Source organism: Nannobrachium achirus, assembly GCF_963921795.1.
Source record: "Nannobrachium achirus genome assembly, chromosome: 12".
Lineage (NCBI taxonomy): Eukaryota > Metazoa > Chordata > Actinopteri > Myctophiformes > Myctophidae > Nannobrachium > Nannobrachium achirus.
Genome location: NC_137832.1, coordinates 40051763 through 40067512, shown reverse-complemented (window position 1 = coordinate 40067512; position 15750 = coordinate 40051763). Strand labels below are relative to the sequence as shown.

General features: G+C 42.7%; 1 protein-coding gene across 2 annotated transcripts in view; it reads right to left on the bottom strand.

Annotated features, from left to right (window-relative positions):
• The window catches only part of ipo11 (importin 11), a 219418-nt gene that overhangs the window by 64628 nt on the left and 139040 nt on the right, over nt 1-15750 (bottom strand). For both annotated transcript variants that reach the window (XM_080738216.1, XM_080738217.1), the window contains exons 25-26: nt 2586-2681; nt 1058-1171 (exon numbers count right to left, since the gene is read on the bottom strand). In XM_080738216.1, the coding sequence (XP_080594342.1) occupies nt 1058-1171; nt 2586-2681 (210 nt within the window). The remainder of the gene's footprint in view (nt 1-1057; nt 1172-2585; nt 2682-15750) is intronic.

Sequence of the window (15750 nt, the reverse complement as noted above, 5' to 3'; positions counted from 1 at the left end):
GACTGAACCGGAGGTATGGAGTGCGCCGCTGTTCACTTGGACCGTGCAAAGTCGGGGGGACAAAGATTTACTATTCTGGCTCAAGGTCGCCTGAGACGCCGCGCCTCTGTCATCTCCACCTAAAACAAGCGCTCCTTTACAAGAACCAGACTAAACCGGGGTGCTTTTAGGATTCAAGCCACCGATCCTTTGTCTTCTTGGTTAACTTCCAATTTTTTTATCCTTCTTTCTTGAACATTCTTTTTCCTGTGAAGCACATTGAACTCCACTTATTGTCTGAATTGTGCTATATAAATAAAGCTTGATTGATCTTCTTCAAAACCACCCCCAGACTTGCCTTCCCCACCTAATTCTGTCTTTTCACCTATTTTTAGCTGTTTTAGTTCGCTTCTTTAGCCCCAGTTTCTTTTACTTATTAATTAAATTAGTTTTGCTTTAATTAAGTTATTTGTTTTGGATAGTGTTTGAGTACCTAGACAGGTGCTTTATAAGTTTGTTGTATTATTAGAATGACAAGATCAATGTCATGGTTCATGACATCTTTGATTCACACATTACTTTGGTCTGATTTGAGGATATAAACAGAGTGCATGGTGCCATGTTTCTCTCACAGCAGCTCTTACAATGATTGCTATCATTCTCCAAAATATATTTACATAAAAGTACACACCTGAGCTCAAACTGGATGTTAAAATATACTCCGGGTCAGAGGATGTAGCTCTTCTGTTTTCCTTGTCACTATTTATTTTGCTTCATGTCTCCTCCTCATTTTTATTAGCATGGATATTTTTGCAATGGCCTCACCCAAAGTCATTCAGTTATGCTGGTCAAGGCAACAACATCTAACAAAACCATGGAGGAAAACAAATGAAAGAAAACACTTGGGGTTCCAAATATACCAGTAGCCATGTCTTATTTAATTCTGCCTAATTCAATACCACACCTTTTGGCAGAGGTGCTAGTGGGTTTTGTCTTAAAAGATCTTCAAAGAAATAACGGTCAAGCCAGATAGAAATGTAGGGAATGAATTTCATGTTACTGCTACAGTAAGTCTTACCTCCTGGTTGCACTCAGAGGCCATCTGAGTGAGCAGAGAGGAGAAAAAACTGGAGTTCTGGAGCAGGACGCGACCCATGATACCTAGGTAGGTGGACATCACCACCGGGTACCTCTGTACAACACAGACACAAAATCCATGAGAGAGCTTTTACAGAGAGAACATGTCAGGAGTAAAGATCTTTATACTGTAGGAGCCAATCAATAATAGCATATATCATGTAGCATCTCTAACAAGACTTTATATGACAGGAGGAAAGAATTTGAGATTCTTGGCAAAGACAACAGGAAGGCCAGCAGACCGAAAGGTAAATCAATAAAACATTTGTATGCTTCCTCTTTAAATCTAACATAGGCCTAATAAAGAGTAAGCTGCAGCCTAACTAACGTTACTACCTTTTGAAACACTGGCTTTCCCCTAAGCTATTTCATTCAAATTTAACAGTACACCAGCGTGAACGTGGTTAAACAGGCAGAAAAATCGAATTAATTTAATTTGAATTGAAACCCATGTGGTTTAGGCTGCTGCTGAAGCACATTACACATAAACTAGACCAGTTTATTGCTCTAAAGAAAAGATTTCATATAGCCAAAGTGCAGAAGTATAGTGAAACATTTGACATTTTTTTAAATGATCTTGTGCGGCGGTAGTTTTGGTGTCCTAAATTCAACCAACTTTTTTTTTATCATCCTGCAGCGGCACAATTTATTATTCAGTCCGAATATTAAAAAGATCGTCTGTAAAAAAGGAACGTTCTTTTTTTGGCCAAATCGTTGCTGAAACTATGGTAGGAATACTCCGCATCAACGTTACTTCATCTTATAGCCTGTGATCTTAGCTTTGTCCTGAAAAGAATATCCTATGAAAGTGATATGGTATACACCAGAAGGACAGTTACTGTTCATTGAAACTGACAGTGTGCAGTCAGGTTACTATAGTAATCCGACACTGCACCTGCTACAGTCAAATGTATACAGTACTTTGTCATATATGGGGTCATGCGCCGAAAAGAGCAGATCTACAAGCTCACAAAGTGCCATAGACGCGACACATTATGAGCTTGTAGATCTGCCATTTGCGACCTGTGCAACGCTATACGGTGTATAACTTAAGTTGAGCTAAGTACTTGGGAGCTGATCTTACATTAATTTGCTTTTCTACTTTCTAGCGCAAATATAACGGCAATCTGAAAGAAATGTTTGGTTGACGATGGTCGATGGGAATATTTTGGCATACTGTATAACACAACCTTATGGATTGAGATTTTATGCTAGAAACAAATCTGCCAGCTCCACCTGTTAACCCCTCCACGCGTCCCTGTGATAATGAATGATTGAGAGAAAAAAATAATCTACAATCTTGCGTGCTTAGAGTCACCTCTCGTGCAAGTATAAAGTATTATACTGTTGAAAACGGTCTCTTATCAGGCAATACTAGAACCTTTGCTGCCAAAGGGGGCATTTGAAAATGGTCTCTTCCATTGCCATTCTGGCACTGTACTGAAAACACAGACATGTTATAAACGTACTTCTCCGTCCACAATGCCTCTGAAGACAGCAGGCAGCAGGGTCTGGAACATGTGGGCACCCAGTATGGGGCTAACCTTTAGCGCTATCTCCACCACCTGTAGAAAGACAGCAATTGGGAGGAAGCACAGTGGAATAATAGTTGGGAGGCATAACAAATTGAAAAAGAGAGACACGCAGATGAATTAACCAATGAGGGAGAGTGAAAACTAAAAGTGAGACCATGTACTTGTGCCAGAAAAAAAAAAGAGAGCGAGAGAGAGAGAGAGAGAGAGAGAAAGGAAGAAGCAAAAAACAAACAAACAAACATATTTTTAATTAATAATCTAATTTTGAGGGATTTAGGGCAAAAGGTAGTGTTCCTGTTTGATGTGCACTCTTATACATGTATTTTATCTGGCTTGACTGCTGCTGCTACAGACAGTATAATCAATCTATAGCTATTGTATTTGTGACGGGTTTACAGAGCAGTGTTGCAAAAACAAGCTGCTAAAAATGGGGCAGAGATTTTATGTTAAACTAGAAGGATGATATATTAGAAGGAAGCAAAGTGTCGGGGGAAAAGGTTCACGTAAAATCCTGAGTGTTTGACTGACTCTGAAAGTGTAGATTTTAAGTGTAATTGAAGGACTAAACTTCTCTCCCTATCAAGCATCTTTTTGCCTCCATCAGTGGAAACGGTGCTGTGTGTGAGTCGACTCTTTCCCCCAAACAAACAAAGGAAACAGGCAGGTGAGACACGACTAGATTTCACAAGGGGAAAAACAACAACTGTGAGCGAGGGCAGCCTCATGCGATGCATCCTCTTATTTCAGAAAGGAAAAAGGTCACTCCTGATGGGCAGTCAACAAGCCAATTAACGCGGTGAGACGTCTCTGTGTGCTGGCATTAGATAAAGAGACAGCTGGACTCTGTGCGCTCCACTTCCAGCCATTATTAAGACAGGCACGTGTGAGTAAGGACACACAGCAGGGTGTCCCGGGCACTTTCAGCTGAATCATTTCTGGAAAAGTGTGCTGTTCTTTAACATAGAGAGGTGAATATTGCCTTTGCCATGATGAAAATGCAATACTGCACTTTAAAGCAAATCCCAAAGAGTATTTTTTGGGCATAAAAAAAACAACTATTTATTTTGTTTTTAAACACATGGGGGCAATAAGCCCAAAAAATGCTAACGTTTGATTCATGAAAAAGGACAAAGGAAAGTCTTTAGTCCTCTCTTAAAAACATCAACAGACTGTGGAGCTCCCAGGTGGTCCAGAAGTCAGTTCCACAGTCGAGGGGCAGCTGAACAGAAGGCCCGGTCGCCCGTGGTGTGGACGGTGGAGCTTGGGGATGGGGTTATTGTTTCCATGTTGTGAGCTTGTAGATTGGTAATTTGTTATTTTTGAAAAAATATTTAAAGTGAAAAGCGATTTTATAAATATTGAACCAATAATAAGTATTAACAAGAGCTTGTGACTAAATAATAGCTACATTTTTGTCCACATTTGTTGAAAGTAACAGGACATATAAGGTCTCCACTCGACAGCGACAATATAAGAGTTATTAATTCGTTACCAATTTAACGCCAGCTTTAATTTAGCCTGCACTCGTGACATTGACTTCCAAACATACTGATGCCAGCCATTTTACAGACGAGCAAAGCAATTTAGTCAGGAACATTCACGTCAAGTCATTTAACAATTTATTGCAAAATGGAATACACAAGCAGATTTATCCATTTGCATAAATGGAATACAGTTAATCTTGGCGTTTAAAGGGCTCCGCGATAGGAGATGCTCCCTGAAATTTTGGGCAAGCTTTTCTGAGCATGCTAAGCAAAATCAGGGAACACAAAGCAATACCCCCATAGGGATACAATAGCAGAATAATAGCAATACATTGACGTGTAACTTAGTCAAAATCACTGTATTTGAGCTTAACCTTGACATGTAACATAGTAAAAATCACAGTATTGAGCTTAACAACATTGACATGAACTTAGTCAAAATTGCAGTGTTTGAGCTTAACCACGTTGACATGTAACTTAATCAGACAATGACCAAGTATTTGAGCTTAGCCAGACTGATCGTGCAAAGGTGGAGGCTGGGGTGGAGGAGGCAGCAAGCAGCAAATGATTCCGAAGCTTCGGAAACCAAGCATTGGTAGAGAAAGCAAGCCGTATATAAAGGAGCCTCCCTACTGATTGAGAGCTTTGATTGGAGTATGGCAGTCATGTGACATAATGACCAGCAGATATGATAATGAGGTATGAGAACAGAGCTGACTGACATCTGAATACAGCTGAGCAGCAACTTGACTCCCATGTCCTGCATAAACTAACGCTGACGCTTCATTTATGAAATCTGAATAAAACCACTATATAAAGTAATGACTATATGAGACTGTATATAACTACTGTATGGGAGACGTATATTTTTGGACTTTATAAAACTTTGGTTAAGGCTTTGGTTAGGTGTGTGTGTGTGCACACGCGCGCGCATGCGTGTTGTGACTACTGCATGCTTAGGGGTGAGCTGTATTATTATAAAAATAAATTTCACCCAGTGCCAATTGCCTATGTAATCCTGGGCTCTGCTCTACCTCTGCCACGCCTGGGGAGACTACGGACTGACCTCATGCTTCCTTCTATGCATGAGGAGTCCAAGTTGCTTCTTTTCACCTGACAGTGAAGATTTCCCCGGTTTGGACGTAGCGTGTGGCCGTGGAAGGAACACGTTATTCCAACCAGTTCCTTTCCCCTCCATCAGGCGCCCCGGCTGGCCAGGGGGAGGCATTATAGAGCCCAGGATTATTGCATGTTTTTGTGAGGTTATCAACCCTAGGAGACACGGGGAGAACATGCAAACTCCACACAGAAAGGCCCTTTCGCCAACCCCCACCTAGGGTATGGGCGCTGATGACGCGGAGGAGAGAACACGCCCACAGCATCCCCCGGCGGGAATCAAACCCAGGACCTTCTAGCTGTGAGGCGAAGCGCTAACCACTGCGTCACCGTGCCCCCGGGGGTGAGCTGTATTATCACCTGCACTATACAGTAGTAAGTATCACCTAGAACAGTGGTTCTATAGCATCACAATCAGTTTAACAACATACTGTAGCATTTCCTCATCATATATTATTTTGAGCACGTCACTATGAGCCAACATTATCCAGAAACTTAACAAATATAGCAGATGTTTGTAGGCTATTTTCACTATTTGTTGAAAAAAGAAAACACACACACACACACACACACACACACACACACACACACACACACACACACACACACACACACACACACACACACACACACACACACACACACACACACACACACACACACACACACACACACACACACACACACACACACAGTGTGAATGAGCAATGCAGGCTGCTGAACAGCACCTGCCCGGGGGCTGCTGCTGGTGTTGCCGTGATCAGACATACACCTCCCGCTGATATAAAGAAATAGAAATATAAACCAATACAAAGATGGACACAAACGGTCAAATGTTGGAGCGGCATGCACCGCTCAAAAAGTATAGCCTTGTGTGGTTAAAAAAAAGCTTAAAACCTGTCTCACCGGTCAGTGACCATATCCCTGGCATGATGGGTCATTTTCCCGCAGTACTACATGTAAGGCGAACTGGGCCTAATGCAATTAAAGGACAGAGAAAAACTGTCAGACCGTATTGCTACAGTATGTGTTTGTGTTCATGTGTGTGTGTGTGTGTGTGTGTGTGTAGAGCGGCGGTGGCTCAGGGGTAGAGCGGCCAGTAGAGTGGCCGGAAGGGAACCGTGAGGTGTCCTTGAGCAAGACGCTGAACCTCTAATTCCTCTCGATTGCAGGTTGGTGCCTTGCATGGTTTCATCCACCATCTGTGTGAATGCGTGTGAGTGAATGGGTGAATGCACAATCTATGTAAAGAGCTTTGAATAACAGCGCTATATAAATGCACCATTTACCATTAGTGTGTGTGTGTGTATACTGTACTTTGCATGATCTCCCTTACGCAGACAAATAACACAGTGATTACCCTGATCCTATTGTCCCCAGGGTATGCGTTTGCCTGGTAAGCTGCTGTGTTTCTAGGCTGTCATAAGTTGGATGTGTTGTTCTGGTTCTCCTACATACAAAGAGGATTAGAGGAAGCCAAATGAGCAGCCATGCTATTGAGCCTTATAAGACCCACACCTCAAAATACTCACTGCCACTCTGTACTCATACAACTGCTGAAAGACGCATGCACGTATGCGTGCACGGTCACACGCACGTACACAGGCAAATTCTTCTTACTCTGGAACTGGGTGCATTTTGCGTATGGACATGCATACTACATATAAATATAGACCAGTAAGACACCTACGGGCGAAAAGCGACCTCCGCAAGGTCGCGCCATGTCTTGGCCATCTGGCCAATAGGATTTGGTTCCCCTGGCATCACAGGGATCTCCATATATGGCAATAAAAGGGATTTAGTTCCCCTGACATCACAGTGATTATATATTGGCATTCACAGATATGGGCTTAATATTGATTACATCAGGGATCTCCATATATGGGCATAAAAGGGATTTGGTTCCCTGGCATCACAGGGATCTCCATATATGCCAATAAAAGGGATTTGGTTGGTTCCCATGACATCAAAGTGATGTCAGAGAGTCAATCAACTAAAAAGACAAGCGTTACCCATCCAGACGGACAGATACGGTCAAGATGTGATGGTTCTGATAGTAAACTGCGACCTGTGGTCGCAATTACATGATTGAGAATTTAAACCGGGCCAAGTACCCCATGATGAAAGCAAATTGCCATAATCACAGGCAATTAACTTTTACAAAGTCTTAGTAATAGCCTGGAACTCTCCAAGGTTACATTTTGCTCAGCATCATTACACAAAAGTGAACACGGTTCATTTGAGAGCAACGCCTGGGGTAATGGCAGCCATTGCAGGTTCACCCTGTAGTGCCTGTAGAAAGGACACACACAATTTTATGAAGGTGTCAATGCTGCAAACAACAAGGCCAGTGGTAACCTCTTGATGACAAAGCAGTGGAGGTACTTATAAGGGCAATGTAAAGGCATCTGTGTTTACCATTTGTTTTCTACAATACTACAAGTGTTGTTTTCCTCCATTTATATGAAGACAGTCAAAGAATACAGTACACTTTCCCTGGGAGCATAAAATATAGTCAGTTGCCTAAGGGCCTTGCTACGCTTAGGGCGGCTTGCACCAAGAGGGTTTAAATAAATCTTAGTTTAGGGTTAATCATGGTTTTGTTGATCTATGATTTATTTTAAATCGAGGTGTGTTGCACCACTTAAATTTAAGCATTGCTTAACAAATCTGTGATTAAACCCTTAACCTGTGATTAAAACTATAACCTGCGATTAATTCATGGTTTAAATGTCCTCCATCTTGGATTTGCGATGTAAACACACTGGAATAAACTATTCTCTTGAGCCTAATATCATTAACGTGACTTATATATTTACTTCGGGGAGAATGTGGGCAGGCCTATCACCTTCTATGTTAAGAAGAGCGCCTGTAGCCAAAAAATATTTAATTTTATAACGCTCCGTCATACTACGGTGACGCTCGGCTCGCTACAGCGCGGTGCGGTGCGGCGCGGTGATGCGCGACTATCTAGGAACTAGGAAGCAAAGAAATACACCACAGTTTGATAGTTTTGTCAATTATGAAGCGATTTCCAATATGCAGACGAAACGTCTGCATATTGGTTGGGAAGTCCACTCCCATGACAACCGACTGTGTTATGTCCCTGTAAATATTTAATAGTTCGCTATTTTAAAATAGCCGATGTACAAGGAAGACAACAATTATGATGAGATTTTTGTTTTCAACTGTGAAACGCTGTCTGCAGCTTCAGCTTGCCTGTGAGGCTTCCCTCGCAGAAGGGGGACCCCCATTCATGTCAATGGCATGTTTGCATTTAAACCACCTCTACAGCAAGTTTAAAATGAATCCCTTATTGATGTTTAAATCGAAGTTTAAAGTAGTGGTGCAAGAGGATTAACTCTTTCTCAGCCCCCTTAAATCTGGCTCTAAGTCTCTACTGCCGGATTTTTCACTCATTTTGGGGGACGATTACGCATCGTCTGTAGAGTGTATTGCACACCACACCCATATGACTGGAAAGGCCTGCTCGCGCTCTTTCCGATACATCAAACTAGAAAATCTGTATCTTGTTCTATAGTCTAGTAAATGGCAACTTTATAAAGATTGTTTTGCTATCAAAACAGCCTTTTTGCATAGACATTTTGAGATAAACGACTTTTTAGTATAATAAATAGAATATCTATTCATTCTACTGTGAATATACCAACTTCCATATACGTATGGAAAGATCAATTCGCCCTCTTTACAAATCCGCCAAGTAGTAAGTTGCTATCATTTTCTATTGTTTAGAAATAGGGCTGTTTGTAGGCGATGTAATCACCAAAACAGCTTTCTGAATACATGTTTTCGAAAGGATGCTATCAAACATAACTCTTTTCAGCCTTCTATTTTTGGCTTCAATGATGCATCAGGCAGTATGTTTTCAAACAAATGGGTAAACAAATACGTGTTTTACAGACTTTTCAAGTATAAAGGCACATTTCAGCTCAATCCCTCAAGTTATGTGGACAATAGACCTATAAGGGCTCTGGTCCATACTGATAGCAGTGGATGCAGGCACGCCTGTCATCCACACGGCGGCGCTGTCTATCTCAGAATGCAGTCTGATGCATGTCTTGAGTTTACATCAATAAACACACGCAACGTGCATGTGTTTACGTTGTGTCACTGTCTCTCTCTCTCTCTCTCTCTCTCTCTCTCCCCCCCCCCCCCCCCTCTGCAACGTGCAACATGCATGTGCACGCGAACATGGGCATGCGCACGCACACGCGCACTCTTACTGTTTTCTTTTTTGTTTTTCTTTACATATCTACTGCATAGTACTGTGTTCTATTTGTCTGTCATTCAATGTTATATGAGATATATGGTTTACTATGGAAATAAGCCTAGTATTTTCATGGATCTCCTTTTAGTAGACCTTGTACCAGTGAATGAAACTGTACCTTTTCCTATGCAAACTTCTAATAAAGTCTTCAATCAATCAATCAATCAATCAATCAATCAATCAATCAATCAATCTCTCTCTCCCCAACTTTCTCTCTTGTATCACGGCTGTAAGGAGAGAGAGAGAGAGAGAAATTAGAGCAAGAGAGAGAGAGCAGTGTAACAGAGCGAGTGGGTCGAGAGACATAGAGAGTCTGCTACACACTCTCTCTCCCTTTTTTTTCCGCGAGAGGTAGAGAGACATATAGACACGGTGAGAGATTGCCGTCCATCCAGCAAGTCCTCAGTAGTATAGTAAAGCACTAAACTAAACCCCCCCCACCATACACATGGCTGCTGCTACGTGAATGCCGTCCATCCAGCAATCCCAGGCCTGGGGAGGACGGTCATGTACCAAATCACCATGGTAACACAAGGTAACACAAGCTGATTGGCCACACAATGGTAACCATGGTGATTTTAGTCATTCCAGGGCCCAGGACGGCTGAATCCAAGCGTCAGTGATACATATGCTCCTAATCTTGTAAAGACATTCCAGCGTCAACCTTAGCTTTTTCTGAACTGACGCCGCTGAGCTAAACGCCCTGCTCGATCGGCGGTGGTCCGCGGACCACGGCCGATCGAGCAGGGCGTTTAGCTCAGCGAAAAAAAAAAGGTATGGCAAAAAAAAGGTATGGCAAAAAAAAAAAAAAAAAAGCTGTCTTTCACGCGCGCGAGGCCCGGCGTGCAAGACACCAGTCATGTTGCCATACCTTTCCAACAGGCACGATTACAGTACATTTTATTATATTCCCCCTGTAGCCAAGGTATGTGAGCTGCCATAGCTTGCCATACCCAATTGACGCCTCTCTTTTAGCTTGGCTTGTGAGACCTGGCTCACACTACCAACAACAACACTGGATCTTACTTTTACTACTGTCTGTTACTACTACAAACTATGGATGGACTATACAAAAGGTAAATATAATTATGATGTGTTTTTCTGTGATCTGAGACAGTTTGTTGTGTTTGGGCTGGTGATTTGAGACTTTACTGTGATGATCACCTCAAACAATGTCAGCTGTTGGGGAAAAAAAAGAGAGAGAGAGAGAGAGAGAGAGTGGTCGAGAGACATAGAGACACGGGGAGTGAAAGATTGCTTACTGAGAGAGAGAGAGGGAAATTAGAGCAAGAGAGAGAGAGAGGTGTAGCAGAGCAAGTGGTCGAGAGACATAGAGACACGGGGAGTGAAAGACCGCTTACTAAGAAAGAGAGAGAGGGAAATTAGAGCAAGAGAGAGAGAGAGGTGTGGCAGAGCGAGTGGTCGAGAGACATAGAGAGTCTGCTACACTCTCTCTCTCGTCCTGGGCCCTGGAATGACTAAAATCACCATGGTTACCATTGTGTGGCCAATCAGCTTGTGTTACCTTGTGTTACCATGGTGATTTGGGTCCTCCCCAGGCCTGGGATTGCTGGATGTACGGCATTCACGGCAAGGATCAGCCATGTGTTTGGGGGGGGGGGTTTAGTTTAGTGCTTTAGTATACTACTGAGGACTATACTTCTACAGCCGTTACAAAAAGTTTTACTGGATCGTCATGGTTCTTACTTTTACTACTGTCTGTTACTACTACAAACTATGGATGGACTATACAAAAGGTAAATATAATTATGATGTGTTTTTCTGTGATCTGAGACAGTTTGTTGCTGTTGGGGAAGGCTTTGAAGTTGAAAAAAAAAAATACTAGCTCTTTCTCTTTTTTCCTCTCCTCAACACACACACACACACACACACACACACACACACACACACACACACACACACACACACACACACACACACACACACACACACACACACACACACACACACAGTGTCTCTCAGTGTCTCTCTCTCTCTCTCTCTCTCTCTTTTTATCAATCAGCCATCTCAATTGCTCTCACTCGGCTAGAATGCCAAGACGGTTCCCACAGCTCTTGTGTCTGGTGATTGTTGTGGTAATGTGATGTGATTTTCTCTGATCTGAGACAGCTGGTTTGTGTTTGGGCTGGTGATTTGAGGCTTTCCTTTGATGTGGTTCACTCCAAACAATGTCAGAAGTTGGGGAAGGCTTTGAAGTTTCAAAAAAAAAAAAAAAAAAAAAGTGCGTAAAAGTGCGTGTCGGCTGGGAGGCTCTTGCGCAAAATTGCGTAATAGTGCGTTCAGGCTGAGAAAGAGTTAACATTAATCCAGGTTTAGAATGAAAAGTAAAACGAAGATTAAAAGGATGGTTTAAAACTAAACCTGATTAATGAAAACTAGGTTTAAGGTTTGGTGCAAGCTGATTAAAATATAAACCTTGATTTAAACCAGTTTAAGGCTTAAACCATGTTGGTGCAAGCCGCCCATAGTGTATATTACCAATGTTCTCAAGCTGTTCTGTCCCGTCAACCAAGATACATGTGGGTTATATAAAGCTAAGGAAAAACCGTCCAACTTTACCCTTGATGCCAGAGCGCCAGAGTATATAACTTGTGGTTGCACATGTGCCCACAAATCTATCAAGTGCGACTAAACCTTTTAAATTGGTTGCACTGAATGCCAGCGGTGTAGCTTGAAGGGAGATAGGCTCCAGAGCAACAAACCTAAGTTATATCTAGTTGCTATATTTGTTTGGTTGCTGAGCTTGTAGATTGGCTATTTTCGTTGTGTTTCGTCATGCAGTATTAAACACCCAATAGAGTACTTTCATGTTGTAGCTTATTGACTTTAGTTACAGCATACACAGCATAGCAACACTGTGGCCTCAAAGACAGCAAAGACAGTTTTCATGTTAGAGCAACTTCTTTGTGTCCCATCACCCTCTCAGCATAAGTTAAAGTAACCACCACCACAACAACAAAAGGGGTTAATTGATGGGATGATGCTTTGAAGCAAATTTGTGCCTATAAGCTGTATATTTTAAGCAAACATTGACAGATTTGTTCATTGATTACATGATCCAATTGATCAGTTACTACCCTCACTTCTGTACTCCAGCAAAGCCAAGCAGGGAACCAGCTTTCTCCTCTCCTTTGCTTACTCCTCAGTCACTTTGGCACCTGATGAAGTATTGACATGCCCAAAGACCGCCCTTGACATCAAGAATAAAATGAACTGGCAGGGTGGAAATAACACTACCATCTCTCATACTGTAGATGCCTCATGCCTGAAAAAGTAACCCTGCTGCAAAGTGAAGGAGTAGTGCAACTTTGTAAGGTGACCCCAGTGCAGGCCACAGAGGATGCATTATCAACAAACACCAGGGGTTGTCTGACCTCCAAAACTCAGCTGACTCAGTGTAGACCATGGTAGTCTAGTCAGAAAAGCATGTCATGAAACCCACAAGCCACAAGAGAATATGAAATCCCAACTGTACACTAGTCCTGTGACACAAGCATTCAGTAATGCTGAGAGAGGTGAGAGGTTTTTTACTGTACAATGTAGCCTATGATGCCGGTCTATGGCAATAATACCGGTTACTGTAGAAGTATTTCCTGTCCAAGGACACTATGTATAACCATAACCATTACCCGATCTTCATCCAAACAGGTCACAGGGAAAAAAACACTCTTATTTTGAAGTTCCACCGACCGAAAGTCAAGGGTTGACGTTCCTCTAACTCGACACATGCATCTGCTTGACGTTAGCTGCTAGTTGCTAGCTAATGCATTCTTCATTAATTCATTCTTCTTAGTATGGAACCGCGGCACATGCGACAAAACTAAACAACAACACTACAGTGAGTACACTATTTAGCAGACACTGAAGCGTGATTATGGGTCCAACTGGAAAAGATGGATAACCACGCCCCGGACTCATTTTTGAAGCTTGTGATTGGCTGAACCGGACGTAGGGAGCGCTCCGTTGTAGTCACTTGGACCGCGCGAGGTGCACCAAAACCCAATTATCATGGCGTTTATCGTGCGCTTGCCCAGGCCTTACGGCCTGGGCATAAATATAACGATTGCATTCACCAGGGCTTCGTAACTCACGCGGCCGGCGGCCCTGGCCCGCTCTTCGCGGCCACTCGCGCCTGCGGCGCCCGGGGGCGAAGAGCAGGACCAAGGTCCGCTGGCCTTCGCGCCGCTTGCAATGTCGTGGACAATAACTGAAAACGAGCGCTCTTTGCCGTTTCCATCCATCTTTCCCAGTTGGATCCATAATCACGCGACACTGAACCACATGCAGAGTCTCACAGCAATGATGTCACCAGTGTGCCGTGGTTGTGCTTTGACATCACTCTCTGAAAAAATAGAATGTGAACTAATTAAAAGGTATTTAATTCAGTACTGTGATTTACGTTGACTTCCTTTCTTTGTTGGCTCCCTGCCCATAGCCTAAAATCCACCTATTCAGATCACATTATCCTCTGATTGGCTGACAGCGAGTTCAGAAGGTGTGATGCTTTTTGCTGTCCCGCTTCACGGTGCTGAGGGAAATATGAAAACGCTAATTTGCATAGAGAATGCATACAAAATTGTAGTTAATGTTTTGAGCCACGCTGGAGGTCCTACATTCCAAACTCTGCCAGCTGATGCCTATAGGCTCAGTCAGTGGATCACAAACTTAGTGAGTGAGGCTGGGAAAGCACATTTGCTGTCGCCTCGTCTCTATTCTCACTACACCAAGAACTTCACCTCCTGAAACATATGTCTAGCTTCTCATGTTTATTTCACGACCGGAATGCTGACGAACCTGCATGCAGACAGGAACTGGCACAGCTGGCATTGTGCTGCAGTTGTAGCCTTGAATCAGACTTATCCTGCCGGTGCAAATGTATTTTTCCCCAGGGCAATAAAAGGACCGTTTGGTTCAGATTCTCGCAAATTCGCCAATTTTGGCACAGATGTTGTCCATAACATACTTAATCATTTTAAGATGGGTGCCAAGATGGGCACCCCATGGTACTGCCATAATTGAGCAATGCAATTGGTGTCCCATTAACTTTACATTACAGGGGAAAAAAGCAAAAAAAAGAATCTGCTTTAAGTAGCATATAACCGGTCAAACTAGGGGGTTTTCATGATTCTGAATCCATTGCAAACATCCGTTTTGCATAAAAAAACATTCATTGGGCTAAAACGGCCACCACAAAAGTGTTAAAAGTGATGACTCATCACTTTTCATCACTAAACCATAGTCTTGTAGGGCAGTTTTTTAGCCCAAGGAATGTTTTTTGTGCAAAACGGATGCTTGCAATGGATTCAGAATCATGAAAACCCCCTAGTTTGACCAGTTATATGCTACTTTTTGCATTGCTCAATTATGGCAGTACCATGGGGTGCCCATCTTGGCACCCATCTTAAAATGATTAAGTATGTTATGGACAACATCTGTGCCAAATTTGGCGAATTTGCGAGAATCTGAACCAAAATATCCCTGGGGCCACAGACTATTGGCGGATTTGGGTCTGGCCTCGCTCAACTGTGAATCCATTTCCTCACCCCGAAAAGTTGGGTGACCAATCAGGGCCCAGTATTGGTCTGGTCTAACGAATTGTGTGCAAAGTCATTTCCTTTAACCCGCCCCTTGAAAAAAAAAAAAAAAAAAAAAGATCCATATAGAAGTACCAGACTCCTATCCACGCAGTGATATACATGTAGGTTTGTGATTTTGTGTCTGCCTGCGTTTAATTTTTCCCAATCCATCAATGACAAGTATGTTTTATTTTTATATTTTTGTGAATAAAGTAGAAAAGGTCATTTTGCACTCATAAAAGTGCAAGCGACCGAAACGTATCTGCATTAAGTTAAACAAAGTGCAAAAAGTGAAGACAGTGTGCGGGACTCCCCTTTTTTGCTCTTCTCATATTTTTGTGAATGAATTTCATCAGACCCTCTGTCCCTCCAGGCTATAAGGGTTACATCATGCATATGGAGTGGAACTAGCCAATTGGGTAAGTGTCTGTCCGGTGGATGGGCTCTACTTCAGAGCATGTGTGATTGGACACGCCCGCACATCCACATGCACGCTCACAGAGACCATCAATCTTAGCCATTTTAGGCACATTGAAAACACACGTTCCTGCTTCCGATATTGTCGTGACTCGTTCTAGTGCGGAGCCCTTAATATAAAACGCGCGCGCACACAC